This window comes from Oryctolagus cuniculus, chromosome 16 (genome assembly GCF_964237555.1).
Source record: "Oryctolagus cuniculus chromosome 16, mOryCun1.1, whole genome shotgun sequence".
Taxonomy (NCBI): Eukaryota; Metazoa; Chordata; class Mammalia; order Lagomorpha; family Leporidae; genus Oryctolagus; species Oryctolagus cuniculus.
In genome coordinates, this window is record NC_091447.1 from 61,445,292 (window position 1) to 61,459,189 (window position 13,898).

General features: G+C 58.8%; 1 protein-coding gene across 1 annotated transcript; it reads left to right on the forward strand.

Annotated features, from left to right (window-relative positions):
• Positions 1–884: 884 nt before the first annotated feature.
• RASAL3 (RAS protein activator like 3) lies at positions 885–12,390 on the forward strand. Its single transcript, XM_051837907.2, has 18 exons — positions 885–1,060; positions 1,192–1,529; positions 4,908–5,026; positions 5,195–5,273; positions 5,395–5,456; positions 5,817–5,887; positions 6,357–6,492; positions 6,617–6,715; positions 7,124–7,675; positions 8,010–8,154; positions 8,368–8,512; positions 9,516–9,752; positions 9,847–10,048; positions 10,145–10,263; positions 10,661–11,051; positions 11,272–11,429; positions 11,918–11,981; positions 12,090–12,390. Exons 2-18 carry the CDS (start codon positions 1,205–1,207, stop codon positions 12,228–12,230), a joined length of 3,045 nt encoding a protein of 1,014 aa, XP_051693867.2. The 5' UTR covers positions 885–1,060; positions 1,192–1,204; the 3' UTR covers positions 12,231–12,390.
• The last annotated feature ends 1,508 nt before the right edge of the window (positions 12,391–13,898 follow it).

Genomic DNA, 13,898 nt, shown 5'->3' on the forward strand with positions numbered 1-13,898 from the left:
TATGGGATGCTGGTGCTGCAGGTGGCCGCTTGACCCACTACTCTCCCATCTGCTGCTTTTCCAGGTGCATTAGAAAGAAGCTGGGTCAGAAGCAGAGGAATGGAGGCTCAACCCAGCACTCTAATATGGGACATTGGCAGCTGCTGGACCCCCTGTGCCCCAACACAGCCCCCCAAATAGCATCTTTTTTGAATTTTTTGACAGGCAGAGTAGACAGAGAGAGAAAGGTCTTCCTTTTTGCCGTTGGTTCACCCTCCAATGGCCGCCGCGGCCAGCATGCTGCGGCCAGCGCACCGCACTGATCCGAAGGCAGGAGCCAGGTGCTTCTCCTGGTCTCCCATGGGGTGCAGGGCCCAAGCACTTGGGCCATCCTCCACTGCACTCCCGGGCCACAGCAGAGAGTTGGCCTGGAAGAGGGGCAACCGGGACAGAATCCGGCGCCCCGACTGGGACTAGAACCTGGTGTGCTGGCACCACAAGGCGGAGGATTAGCCTATTGAGCTTCAGCGCTGGCCCCAAATAGCATCTTAATCACCGCACCTAACACCCTCCCCCATCTTTTAATTCCATGTTCCACAAACCAAGATAAGGTATCTTCCACTGTGTGACAAGACCATCATTCATCCACTGTACTATCATTGAACTAGGATTATTTCTAGTCTGGATCTATGGCGAACCCTAATATTTCTGGTGGACACATCTGTTTGGGGGCACCCCGCAGACATGACCCAGCCAGCCATGGTTGAGAGTTCAGGGTTCTCCATAATCTCACCGACATTTGTTCAGCATGTACCCATTGTACAGAGAAGGTAATTGAGGCTTTTGGGGAAAGCAGCAGGTGCTGCCGCCTGGTCCAGCGAGGCACGGTGGGTCCTTCTTGTCAGAAACCTGCTCTGCCACCTCCCTCGTCCCCGCCCCCTCATCCTGCCCCTACTGTGCCCTCCCAGCCTGGCTGTGGGGCAGGGAGGGACAGACAGGGTCACGTGGCCCCAGGCTCAGCGTGAGGAAGCCAGGCAGGGTACAGACGTCTGCCGGGTTGTGGGGCTCTTCAGGGAATTAGGTAAGGGCTCAAGTGCAAGGGGCCTCCCCCTGGCTAAGGGGCCTCCCTGGGGGGCAGAGTGGGAGTGGGAGAGGGTGCCAAGATGAGGGCAGACACTGGGCAGAACCGTGACCCTGTCTTGTGCCTCCCAGGAGAAGCCCCGCCATGGACCCACCACCATCACCGAGCCAGGCTCCCCAGCCCCAGCCGGCAGCCTCCTCGCCACTGACCTCCTACCGCTGGCACACAGGGGGCAACGGGGAGAAAGGGGCCGGAGGGTTCCGCTGGGCCCGGCTGGCAGGCTGGGGAAGGGCGCTGAGCCACCAGGAGTCCATGGTGAGTCCCCAGCCAGCCTCTCGCTCGCTGTTCCGTCGGGTGCTGTCTGCACCCCCCAAGGAGTCACGAACCAGTCGCCTCCGGCTCTCCAAGACCCTCTGGGGGAAACAGAAGACCCCACCACCGGAGCCAGAACCAGAGACAGACACCCCAGGTACGTGGCTTTCTCCCCTTCCCCCAACTCCTCTACCCTGAGCTTGGCCAGGCTAGGCGGCCGGATGCTTAGTCGTGTTTGCCTCCAAAGAAGCATCAGCCGCACAGACACAGGAAGTTGTGGGGAGTACGAAAGTCAGGCAGGAAGCGACTGGGGCCCCAGCTCTTCCCTCTTTCCACCTAGAGAGGGGCTGGGGGAGTAGCCAGGGAGGGGGTATCTGTGGGCATGGCGGGTGGTCCAGCCTGTGGAAGAGGCAGGACCATAGAGGCGCAGTAACTTCATCCAGACGTCAAACTGCTCTTGGTGCCGTTGGGTCTGTCCTTGGCGGGTCCTCTGCCTCCGCCTCCTTGCTCTTCTTCCTTTGAGCCTTTGTGTCTTAGTTTCTGCACCCCCTGGAGCCTGAGTTTGCCCCATCAGTTAAACGGGAATTCCGATCCCTACCTTGAAGGGTGCAACATTTCATTTTGTGTGCCAGACCCTGGTTTAGGCAATAAGAATACAGCAGGGACTGAGACAGCTGGCACTCTGCCTGGTACACTCACAGCAATGGTGGTGGTGGTGGTTGGAGGTGGGGGGAAGGAGGTGACAGCCAACAAACACGCCAACACTAAAATGATAGCTGGTGCCAGGACTCACACAGTGGGAATCCAGAGAGGACCAGGAGGCCATGGAAATGAGTGCCTTGGGACACTGCATACTGGAAGTGACCTATTCATGCATGGTGGTTGTCCCTTAACAGCCACTGGTGGTAAAGCTAGAGAGTAGAGGGCTAACTGCTGGAAGTTCATTTAACTCTCTCATTCATATCTCCAGCTTTAAAAAACAACTGTATTTATTTTTATTTAAGAGACAGATTGAGAGGGAGAGAGAGAGTTAGCTTTCATTTGCTGGTTCATTCCCTCAAATGCCCACAGCAGCCAGCACTGGCTCAGGCTGAAGCCAGAATCTGATGAAAAATGAACTTCAGAAGAAGGCTCTGGGAGCTGGCGCTGTGGCATAGCAGGTAAAGCTGCCACCTGCAGTGCCAGCATCCCATATGAGCACCGGTTCGAGTCCCAGCTGTTCCACTTCTGTTCCAGCTCTCTGTTGATGGCCTGGGAAACGGCAGAAGATGGCCCAAGTGCTTGGGCCCCTACACCCCCATGGGAGACCCAGAGGAAGCTCCTGGCCCCTGGCTCCTGACTTCCCCCAAGCTCCGACCATTGTGGCCATTTGGGGAGTGAACCAGCAGATGGAAGATCTCTCTCGATCTCTCTCTCTCTCGATCTCTCTCTCTCTCTCTCTAACTCTGTCTCTCAAATAAATGAATCGATATTTGAAAAAAGTGAGAAGCCAGGGATGTGGACCCAGTCACTGATATGAGATGCAAGTGTCCCAAATGGCCCCCCTCATACTCCCACTCTGCAACCAAGCAATCCCCACACCACGAGACCCGGAGACAGCTGACTCCTGAGCAGATCCTCTCATCACCTACCCTAACACCTCCCATTACTCCCAGGATAAAACCTAGTTCCTCCAACTGGCACCTGAGGCTTCTCTGGTTCAAACTCTTCTCCCCTGTTGGACGTCCTCCCTGACCTCACTGGCCAACACCGTCCCTTCCCCAAGAAAGTGACCCCCCCTTGTGGCCAAACTTTGTTCCTTTCTCAAACTTTGAATACTTTCTGCCTTAGATTAGTTGTTTAGGTAAGGAACCATAGTTCCCATAGTTCTTGGCTTCTGGTCTTTTTTTTTTTTTTAACCTATTAGATCTACCCACTGTTTTGATTAAGAGAAGAAATGTTTGTCTCTGAAGCCTGGCTCAGCTATTCACAAGCTGTGTGACCCTAGCAAGCCATTCAACAGCCCTAGGCTTCTGTTACAATAGTTTTTGTGGCTGGTGCTACGGCGTAGCGGGTTAAGCCGCTGTTTGTAGCACCAACACCAAAATATCATATGGGCCAGTTCGAGTCCCAGCTTCTCCACTTCTGATCCAGCTCCCTGCTAATGTGCCTGGGAAAACAGTGGAAGATGGCCCAAGTGCTTGGGCCCCTGGCATCCAAGTGGGAGACTTAGATGGAGTTCCTGGCTCCCAGCTTTGGCCTGGCCCAGTCCTGGCCATTTGGGTAGTGAACCAATGGATATAACTCTGCCTTTAAATTAAATAAATCTTTTTTAAAAAAAAACTTTTTTTAAATGTATTTAGTTACAGAGGGAGCCAGAGAGAGGTATCTTCCATCTGCTGGTTCACTTCTCAAATGGCCACAATACCCAGAGCTGTGCCAGGCCCACACCAGGATCCAGCAGCTCCATCTGGGTCTCCCATGTGGGTGGCAGGGACCCAAGCACTTGAGTCTGCTGCCTCCCAAGGTGCATTAGTGGGAAGATGCATTGGAAGTGGAGCAGCCAGGACTCGAACCAGCAATCATAATGGATGCCAACATTGCAGATGGTGGCTTAACTGTGTCACAATGCTGGCCAATGTGTTGGAATGAGATGGCCATGCCAAGATGGCCGCTGGCAAGCAAGCTTCAGTTACTTAGGAATGGCTTTGGAAACCACATGGCAATGGAGCCTGCCTGGCAATAGGTTGTGATTGGATGGCTTCGGAAACTGCCTGGCAACAGGCTGTGATTGGTTAGGGCATAAACCGCCCCTTGACCGGATTGGCTGCCTTGGCTATTTAAGCTGCTGTACCAACTGAAATAAACGAGTCTGCAGGCTGCTCACCTCTGGCCCACTTTCACCTGACTCCCAGGGTCTGTGTGGTGACTCTGTGTCTCCTGCACCCCCCCACACACTCCTCCTCTCAGAACGAATTCACAGCAACAGGATCTGATAAATAAATATTAAAAAAAAATGTTTATTTTCTCAGCTACTTGAAAGGCTAACAGAGAAAGAGAGTGTGCTATGTCATCTATCCTCTGGTTTACTCTCCAAATCAAATGCCCACAACAGCCAGGGCTGGGCCACGCTGAAGCCAGGAGCCAGGAACTCCATCCAAGTCTCACACATGGGTGCAGGGACCCAAGCACTTGCATCTGCTGCCTCTCAGGGTGCATTAGCAGAAGCTACGTTTGGAAATGGGATGTGAGCATCCCAAGGGATGGCTTAACTCACTGAACCACAACACTTGCTCTATAACAGCCTCATGATTATTTCTGATGGATTAACGGGAAGTGTGTGGAGAGATAGATATGGTCCCGTGGAACAGGGTTGGTGAGGACAAGGCCCAGGGAGAAGCAGCAACTGGCCCAAGGTCACACACGCAGCCTGGCATGGCTCCTGAGCGGCACCGAGGAGAGAATCTCAGATGGGGCTCGGCGAATGGAGAGGTTGGCTGGAGGGAGGAACAAGGAAGGGCTCCTGGGTCTCTGAGTGTGTCCCCCATCTTCCCAGAGCCGGAGCCCACTGTCCCACAGATTCCCGAGGCTCCCACTCCTGATGCACCTGTTTGGGACATCGGCAGCTTTACCCTGCTGGACGGGAGGCTGGTGCTATTTGGCGGGGAAGAGGAGGTGAGATGGGCGCCTGGGCAAGCAGGCAGCCAGGTCATTCACTGCCCACCCCCAGCCCCGCCCCCTCCCATGCTCCTCCTCCTCCTCCTCAGAGGTGGGGTGGGAGGGAGGATGACAGGCAGCTTTTGCCTCTCCCTCTGCCAGCCTCCTCTTTCTGACTGCCTACAGGGTCTTCGACGGCCCCGGGTGGGAAGTGCCAGCTCCGAAGGCAGCATCCAAGTGGCCATGGGGAACTACAGAGACCCAGGTAAGTTTGAATGTTGGGGCAGGGTGGCAGGGAGAAAGGTCAGGCTGGGGCATTGGGGGATCTCTTCGGGCATCCCCAAAATGATTTGACTTCCCAATCTCCCCAATACACACTCACACAGATCGGAGCCTGGGAAGGACTGAGACGGAGACTGCTAACCCCAACCAAGTGCACAATGTTAGGGTGAGTCTTCCATGATGGGGAGACAGGCGCAGCAGGGACTCCCAGGCCCACTGAGCTGAGAGGAGCCTCGCACTGGGCAGTGTGGGTCAAAGCACGGGCTCTCTGTGTCACCTGATGTCCCTAATAATGGGCTAGCCTCTAGGTGGGCTGTTACAAGAGATCTGTAGAGCTTCAAAAAAGTAATGATTGCTTTAGAAATGGGAGCTGTTGGCTGCCCTGGTCACTCCTACTAATATAGCCTGAGCTGGGCCTCATTTACCCAAGATCCTCTGGGACATCTCAGGTGGGGGTGGGTGGGATGGAGCTGGGGAGGAGGGAGCACAGGGTCTGCCCAGCCCCCCGACGCTCTCCTTCCTATAGGGATTGCTCAAGAGACTGAAAGAGAAGAAAAAGGCCAGGTCAGAGGCAGGATCCAACACTTCTCGGGACGGGTAAGGGTTGCCAAGGGGCTGGTAGCAAAGTTGGCCAACACATACCCAGGTCTGGACGGGTGAGGGAAGAAGGGACCCTTGAGCCGAGCACTGAAGGATGGAGGGAAGTCAAGTCGGCCACGAGAGGGGGTGGGGAAAAGCATTCCAGCAGAGGGAACAGCAAGTACAATGACCAAGAGGCTGAAGGAAGCGACAGAAGCAGGGTTGGGCAGCCGGGGTTCAGAAAGCAAGGAATTCAACCAAGGGGGATGAGCGCAAGGCTTGGACTACAGGAAGTCACGGGGGTTGGGTTTATCCTGAAATTGATGGGGCCTCATGTGAAAGGGGTGGAGAGAGAGCCTGGGGACCAGATCCTGTTTAGATCCAAGGAGTGTTTCCTAGCCTTCCTCTCCCTGTAGGGGCGACAGGGTGGTAGGGAGGAAGGAGGAGTGACCCCTTGCTCACCTCCTCCCTCCCCCCACCCAACCAGGCCCCCCAGGTCTCCCAGTGCTCTAGGCTCTAGGGAATCGCTGGCCACGCTCTCCGAGCTGGACCTGGGCGCCGAGCGGGACGTGCGAGTCTGGCCGCTGCATCCCAGCCTCCTGGGGGAGCCCCATTGCTTCCAGGTAAGTGCAGGGGGTGCACCCCCACGGGGAGTGGCCCCCAAGGTGCTGGAGGGTGGCTTAGGGGCAGAGCCCTGTGGCTCCACCTTTGGCTTCCACGTCACCTTGGAATCCCCTGGTGCCAAAGGTTACATGGGCAGGCGGGAGCCGCTGCTTCTCGTGTCGCTCTGCCGCTCAGAGAGACCGCTGGATTCAGGATCTTCGTCGTCAGTTCCAGCCCAGCCAGGTCATTCACTGTCCCCGCCATCCACCCCACCCCACCCCACCCCTGCACTAGAAGGCTGGACGTGGACACCCCGCCCACTCCCGGGCACGCCTCTCTTATGCTCCCCAAACAGCGTTCCAGCTCCGCCCCCTGACACACGCCTGCCCCGCCCACAGCTTCTGCAGCAGCGAGGAGACCCCCGCCCCTTCTAGTCTATCGATCCATACCCCAACCCGCGCCAACTCTGCGTGTCAGACCCGCCCCTTTCTATCAAGTCCTGGCACCGAAACCTGTTGTCACTCCTCCCGGGCACTCGCCAAGTCCTCACTCTGGGCCTCAGGAACCCCCCCGGAATCTCCCGCGACCCCCACCCTCATTCCCCCACTGATCTCCGACGCGCGCCCCCTCTCGTCCTCCCTCCCGCCACAGGACAACGTGGAGCGGGAAGAGACGTGGCTGAGCGTGTGGGTGCACGAGGCGAAGGGGCTGCCCCGGACGGCGGCGGCCGCGCCCCCGGGCGTGCGCGCCGAGCTGTGGCTGGACGGCGCCCTGCTGGCGCGCACCGCACCGCGCGCCGGCCCAGGCCCGCTCTTCTGGGCCGAGCGCTTCCACTTCGAAGCGCTGCCACCGGCGCGGCGCCTGTCGCTGCGGCTGCGTGGCTCCGGCTCCGGCTCCGGGGCTGCGGCGCTGGGCCGCGTGGCGCTGGAGCTGGAGGAGCTGGCCGTGCCCCGCGCGCCAGCCGCCGGCCTGGAGCGCTGGTTCCCGCTGCTCGGGGCGCCGGCGGGCGCGGCGCTGCGGGCACGGATCCGGGCGCGACGCCTGCGGGTGCTGCCGTCTGAACGCTACAAGGAGCTGGCGGAGTTCCTCACCTTTCACTACGCGCGCCTCTGCGGGGCGCTGGAGCCCGCTCTACCTGCTCAGGCCAAGGAGGAGCTGGCGGCCGCCATGGTGCGCGTGCTGCAGGCCACCGGACAGGCTCAGGTGAGGCGCGCGGACGGATGGACCCCGTGCGCTGGACAGCAGCGGGGAGACGAGGCCTAAACGGGGCGGAGCCACGGAGGGGCGGAGACTTCTTGGCAGGGGCGGGGCTTGAGCTGCACTTGTGGATAACTTGAGGGGCGGGGCCTGGGTTGAGTTTCATCACTCAAGACTAAGAGGGTAAAGATTCAGATCCGGCACTCCTTGTGCATCAGCTACAAGGGGCCGGGCCCGTGCCCCAGGTATGAGAGACGGTCCAGGGGCCTGGATTGCCCAGGCTCAGTCTGCGCCCCGCCGCCACGTGCTGTCCCTCCCCGCCCCGCCCCGCCCCGCCCAGGCTTTGGTGACAGATCTGGGCACCGCCGAGCTGGTTCGCTGTGGAGGCCGTGAGGCGCTGCTGTTCCGGGAAAACACGTTAGCCACCAAAGCCATCGACGAGTACATGAAGCTGGTGGCCCAGGATTACCTGCAGGAGACCCTGGGTGAGCTGGGGAGGGGGAGAGCCGGGAGTCTCCCGGGGAGCCTGGATGCTTCTGCCAGTGTGTGGTGTTTGCGGAGGTGGGAACCATCCCGGGAGCGGTTGGGGCCTCCTCCCAAGGATGAGTGGTGAGAGTTGGAGCTAGAGGTGAAGGCTGGGTGTGGTGCTTTGGCATGGTCGTGGCCCCAACCCCTGTGCGACTGTGCTGGGCTTTCAGGGCAGGTCGTGCAGCGTCTCTGTGCCTCCACTGAGGACTGTGAGGTGGACCCCAGTAAATGTCCTGCCCCAGAGCTGCCCCAGCACCAGACCAGACTCCGGAACAGCTGTGAGGAGGTCTTCGAAACCATCGTCCACTCCTACGAGTGAGAATCGGGGCCCCAGCAGCCCCGCTGCTAACCTTGACCAACCCTCCCCCCACCCTCAATTACGGTGGCCGGATGAAACTTGGGATGCTTACTTACATTTGATGTGATATTTGGGATGTGGTTCTGCAAAACACCATATTCAATGCTTATCAGAGATTCAAGTTTAACTAGGTGTCCTGAGGTTTTATTGGCCAGAGCTTGCAACCAAGGCCATACCACATGACCCAGGTAACTCAAACCAATGCCTTGTCCTTTAAGCACATTCCCTGACCCCTCCCCCAATCCCATGACCCCGCCTCCCAAACCCCACACAACTTGGCGTTCCACTTGCATGCCCAATCCCATGTCTCTTGGGACTTCAACCCCAATGACTTCTGACCCTCTTTGTGACCCTGTAACCCCTCCACCCCATCTTCCTTCAGTCTCAACTGCGTGAGTTTCCTGAAGGATCATGCTCCAACCACACGAGGCTTCCTGAGCCAGGTGGCCATGGTGGATGTGGATAGTAGCTCTGTCCTGTTTGAACCACATCTCAAGCTCCTGACATCTGTCCCCAAGTGACCCCACATCCCAAAATCTACACCCTGACCCCAAGTGCACTTGTAACTGCAAAGCCTGACTTTAGGTTGGAAGGGCAGAGTAACACAGATATGGAGAGACAAAAAGAGATCTTCCAACCACTGGTTCATTCGCCCAAATAGCCACAAAGCTAAGGCTGGGCCAAGCCAAAGCTGGGAGCCAGTAGCTTTATCCTGGTCTCTCATGTGGGTGCAGGGATCCAAGCACTTGGGCCATCTTCTGCTGCTTTCCCAGGTGCGTTAGCAGGGAGCTGGACCAGAATCGAGCAGTCGGGACTCAAACAGGTCCCCAGAAAGGATGCCGGCTTTTTGCAAGTGGTGGCTTCATCCACTGTGGCACAACACGGACCCCTGAGTTTAGGAGCTTGATCACCTGTGTGAACTTTATACTCTCTCTGACCACCACCCTGTTCTGCCTTTAGCTGGTTCCCGGCAGAGCTGGCCACCGTGTTCTCAAGCTGGCGAGAAGCGTGCAAAACTCGCGGCTCTGAGGCGCTGGGCCCCCGACTGGTGTGTGCCTCCCTCTTCCTGCGGCTCCTGTGCCCCGCCATCCTGGCACCCAGCCTCTTTGGCCTGGCCCCAGAACACCCGGCACCCGGCCCAGCCCGCACCCTCACGCTGATCGCCAAGGTCATCCAGAACCTTGCCAACTGTGCCCCGTAGGTGGTGGAAGCCTGGGCAAACCGTGCGAGGGGGCGTAGGGGGGTGGCCTGTGCCTGCCGTGACTCACCCAGCCTGGCCCTGACAACGCAGGTTTGGCGAGAAGGAAGCCTACATGGGTTTCATGAATGGTTTCCTGGAGGACCACGGGCCAGCCATGCAGCGCTTCCTGGAGCAGGTGGCCATGGTAGATGCCGGCGCAGCCCCCGGTGGTTATCAGAGCAGCAGCGACCTGGCGCTCCAGTTGGCTGTTCTGCACGCGCAGCTCTGCACCATCTTTGCAGAGCTGGACCAGGTACGACCCCGAGCCCAAAGCCCGTGATGCAGAGGAGGGAGGCAAGAAAGCTGGTGGGTTCTGAATGTTCCGCATCCTCCCTGCCTACCTGGCCAGGCCACTTGTGACAGCCTAGAACCCCTGCCCACCATCCTGCGAGCCATCGAGGAGGGCCGGCCTGTGCCTGTGTCTGTGCCGATGCGTCTCTTACCGCCCCCGGCCCAGGTCCACTCCAGGTAACCACAAGTCTGATCTGGATTCCAGTGGTGTGGGGGAGGAGGCAGGATCATATGCAGAGATTGGTGAGGAAATAAGTTCACACTGGGAAGAAAGACTTTTATGAGCAGAGGTCAAGTGCAGGGTCCCACTGGAATCAGAGGCTTTGGAAAGGGTCAGGTCAAGGGTCACATTACATCAGAGGTCAGAGGTCAGGGACTAGGCTCAGACAGATCAAAGGTTAGGTTGGAGTTACAGCAGGGGTCATAGAGAGAATGGTATAATAGAAGTTAAGGACTGGGTCATAAGTCAAAAGGAGTTTTATGGATCTAAAAGTCCAGAGGTGGTGCTCAGAGGTCGGCATAGGGTCACGTCAGGAGTCCTTCCAGGATCTGAACCTTCCCACCCCACCCGCAGCTTGTCCGCAGGGGAAAAACCTGGCTTCGTGGCCCCCCGGGACCTCCCAAAGCACACGCCCCTCATCTCCAAGAGCCAGTCCCTGCGTAGCTTTCTCGGCGCGGGGAGCTGGGCCCGGCCGCGGCCCGATGAGGACCGACTCCCGCGGCGGCAGCGGCCGGTGCAACGCACGCAGAGCGTCCCTGCCCGGCGCCCCGCTCGCCGCCGCCCGTCTGCGGGACCGCGGACGCGCCCCAAGGACTCCCTGCACTCCAGCGCCGCGCCCCGCGGCAGACCCCGAATCGGGGCTTCGGCCTCGCTGCCTCGGAAGCCGTCGGTGCCCTGGCAGCGCCAGCTGGACCAGCCGCGAGATCGAGACCACGCACCGGACACGCCGCGACCCCTGGGCAAGGTGGGGTGCAGCCCCGGTCGGCGCCTTGCTCCGGAGATCTCGCTTTCGGAGCCCGCCGTCTGGGCTTTACCCCCTCGCACGACCGCAGCCGTGCTTCCCCGGGCGGTGACGTGGCCCGAGCGCCCGGGACTCAGACGGGGAGGAGGACAGGGTCTCCCGGGAGACGAAGGGGCGGGACGATGGCGGGTGGGTCGGATTACAGCTGATGTCTCCCGCATAGCTAACGGAGCTGCAGGGCGAGGTGGCCGCCCTGCGCGAGGAGCAGAAAGCACTGGCCCGCCTGGTGGAGTCGCTGAGCACCCACATCCGGGCCTTGACGGAGCAGCAGCAGCAGCTGCGGGGCCAGCTGCAGGACCTGGACTCCAGGCTCCGCGCTGGGTGAGCCCCACCCCCGCCGCTAGCCCCGCCCCCGCCAAGACGGGCCTGCCCCCGGAGTGGAGGGGGGGCTGTGCCTGTCAGTCGCGCCTGGACGGCCATACCCCTAGGTCAGCCGCGCCCCCAGTAATCTGTTCAGGCCCCGCCTCTTGGTCAGTCCCGCCCCGAAGTGGGCCCACCCCCCACATACGCCAGTCCAGGCCCCCCAAGCAGCCAGGCTGAGCGCTTCCCTTACCCAGCCCCGGCTCCACTCAGGGTTAGCCAAGCCCCAGCTCCTGTTGACCGTTCCAAGCTCCGACATCCCATCTTTCTTCAGGGTCAGGCTGGAATCAGAGGCACCTTAGGCACCGCCCTCCAGTCTATACAAGCCCCGCCTCCAGCCCCAAGCCCCGCCCCTCTGAATGTCTGGGTCTCTAACCAGGAGCTGGAAGGGATTCCCTTAGCCTCTAACCTCTGGCTCTCCCGACACCCCCCACCCCCTTCCCCTGCAGGAACTCAGAGTCGGATTCTGAGCATGACTTTCCAAGCAGGGAGAGTCACAGGATGAAAAATCTGGTGAGATGCCAGCCCAGTCCTGGGACATGTGGGTCTGAGGGGTGTAAGAGTAAGGGTTGGGGTGCAGCCCTCTGCTGGCTCTAAGCCCCCTGCTGCTAACCCCCTCAGGAGCGGCGACTGGCTGAGATGGAGACCTTTCAGACCCACTTGGGGGACGCTGTCCAGCGCCTACAGCATCCAAGGACGCCATGCTCCCAGGGCCAGCCCCTGTCCTTCAAAGCACCTTGTGTCAATGGAGGCACTACTTGAGCCACCCCTCCACGGGGACCTTGAGCAGAGATTGACGTCTCGGGGGGGGGGGGTGTCCGATGCACCCAGCTTCAGCCTTCAGGGTAGTGTGGTTATCGTTGCAGATAGCACCCTGAGGTCACCCAGTAAAGTCTTGATTCCAGTAAAAAAAAAAAAAAAGTTGCTTCTTTGCCCCTAAGTGTTGCCGATCAAAGAGTACTCCAGCCTCCACACACACACACACGTACTCACACACACACACTCACTCCGAGCTCGCTCAACTTTTCTCTTTCAGCAAGAGAGCAATGTCAGCAGATTTCTCACCCATGCTAGGACCTACAGTGTCCACTGCCTAGGAGTCTCTGTTTCTCTCTAAAATGGATCCAACGTGCCCCATTCACAGGGGAAGATCCATAGTGAAAGGCGTTCCCGACATGGTATTCTTTGTTGTTATGGGCAAGCACCTGCTTTGCATGGAAGCCCCTGTCCCCAGCTCTGCCGACCCCAGATAGAATCATCTTCCTAGGTTTCTCCAAGTTCCAGACCAGCTCGCCTACAGCAGAGAAGGTTTGGGGGTCTGGCAGGCAGCTGGAGGGAAGTGTGGAGATGGTTGTGCTCTGAGTGAATGACTGGGTAAAGAAGTAGGCACTGGACTCATGCAGGAATGGATAGGTGAAAGGTGGCAACGTGCATTAGATAGCTTTTGCTGGGTGTTTGACCAGATAGGCAGTTCAGCCAGATAGACTGCCTGACGCATTTTAAGAAATATTTGAGTTAATTGGATAAGCGATTACATCGAACATATGTACTTTTATTTGAGGTCTCAGAACACTCTGAGCTGGGCGATGGGAAAACAACTCAGGATACACACAGTTTGGGGAGCTCACACACTAGCGGAGAGGACACACAAACTTGCAGTTGACCAACGGACATCTGGGAGCCGCGGTGGAAGGGTTTTGTAGGGCTTGTTGGGTACTTGCTGGTGTGGCATATGGATGGCAGGTGGATGGGATAGGGATGGGTGGGTTGGATGGGTGTTTGCTTGGATGATGGGGTAGCTGGGTGGGTGGTGGGTTGAATGGATGGGTGGTTGATGGATGGGGTACATGGATGAGTGGGTGGGGAAATGGCTGGGTAGTTGGGTTTATGGATGGGTGATGGATGGAAGAAGGCAACAGGCTGGTCCTGGAGACTGGGTGGAGACCAGGTGTTCAGCTTTGAAGACCTAGGAGTGTATGCAGGTGCTGAAGTCCAGTATGAATGATGGAGAAGGAGGGAATGAGTTTGGGATTGGAAGACGGCTGATTAGGGACGCGAGGACTGGCTGGGGAGAATCCTCGATGGCTTATGAGGTGCTGGAACTTCTCTGCCCCCTCCCCACTGTTCTGGTGCTAATAGTGAGCTTAGCAATGGAAGAACCATTGGGGTGATGAAAAGCCATTGGGGCCGAAGGGCAAGAGTGTTGTCATGACAACAGAGCCTTGCCCCCTCACCCCCGACTCTCGGTCCAGGCGGGCCCTTTAAGGGTGACCCGCCGGGCCACTCCCAATATGGCGGCGCGCCCGCTGGCCGCCCCCCCCCTCGGCGGGGTGGCGCGGGGGGAGGGGGCGCCCCGGACCTCCCCATCATGGCGGCGCGGCGGGGCTGTCGCGCTGAGGTCACGGCGGCGCGCCGGGGGGGCGGGGCGGC

Coding starts and splice junctions, on each gene's coding strand:
- RASAL3 (XM_051837907.2), top strand. CDS start 1,205: ATGGACCCACCACCATCACCGAGCCAGGCTCCCCAGCCCCAGCCGGCA. Junction 6,716..7,123: donor GTCAGTTCCAGCCCAGCCAG/GTCATTCACTGT, acceptor CTCCCGCCACAG/GACAACGTGGAGCGGGAAGA. Junction 11,052..11,271: donor CGCCGCGACCCCTGGGCAAG/GTGGGGTGCAGC, acceptor TCTCCCGCATAG/CTAACGGAGCTGCAGGGCGA.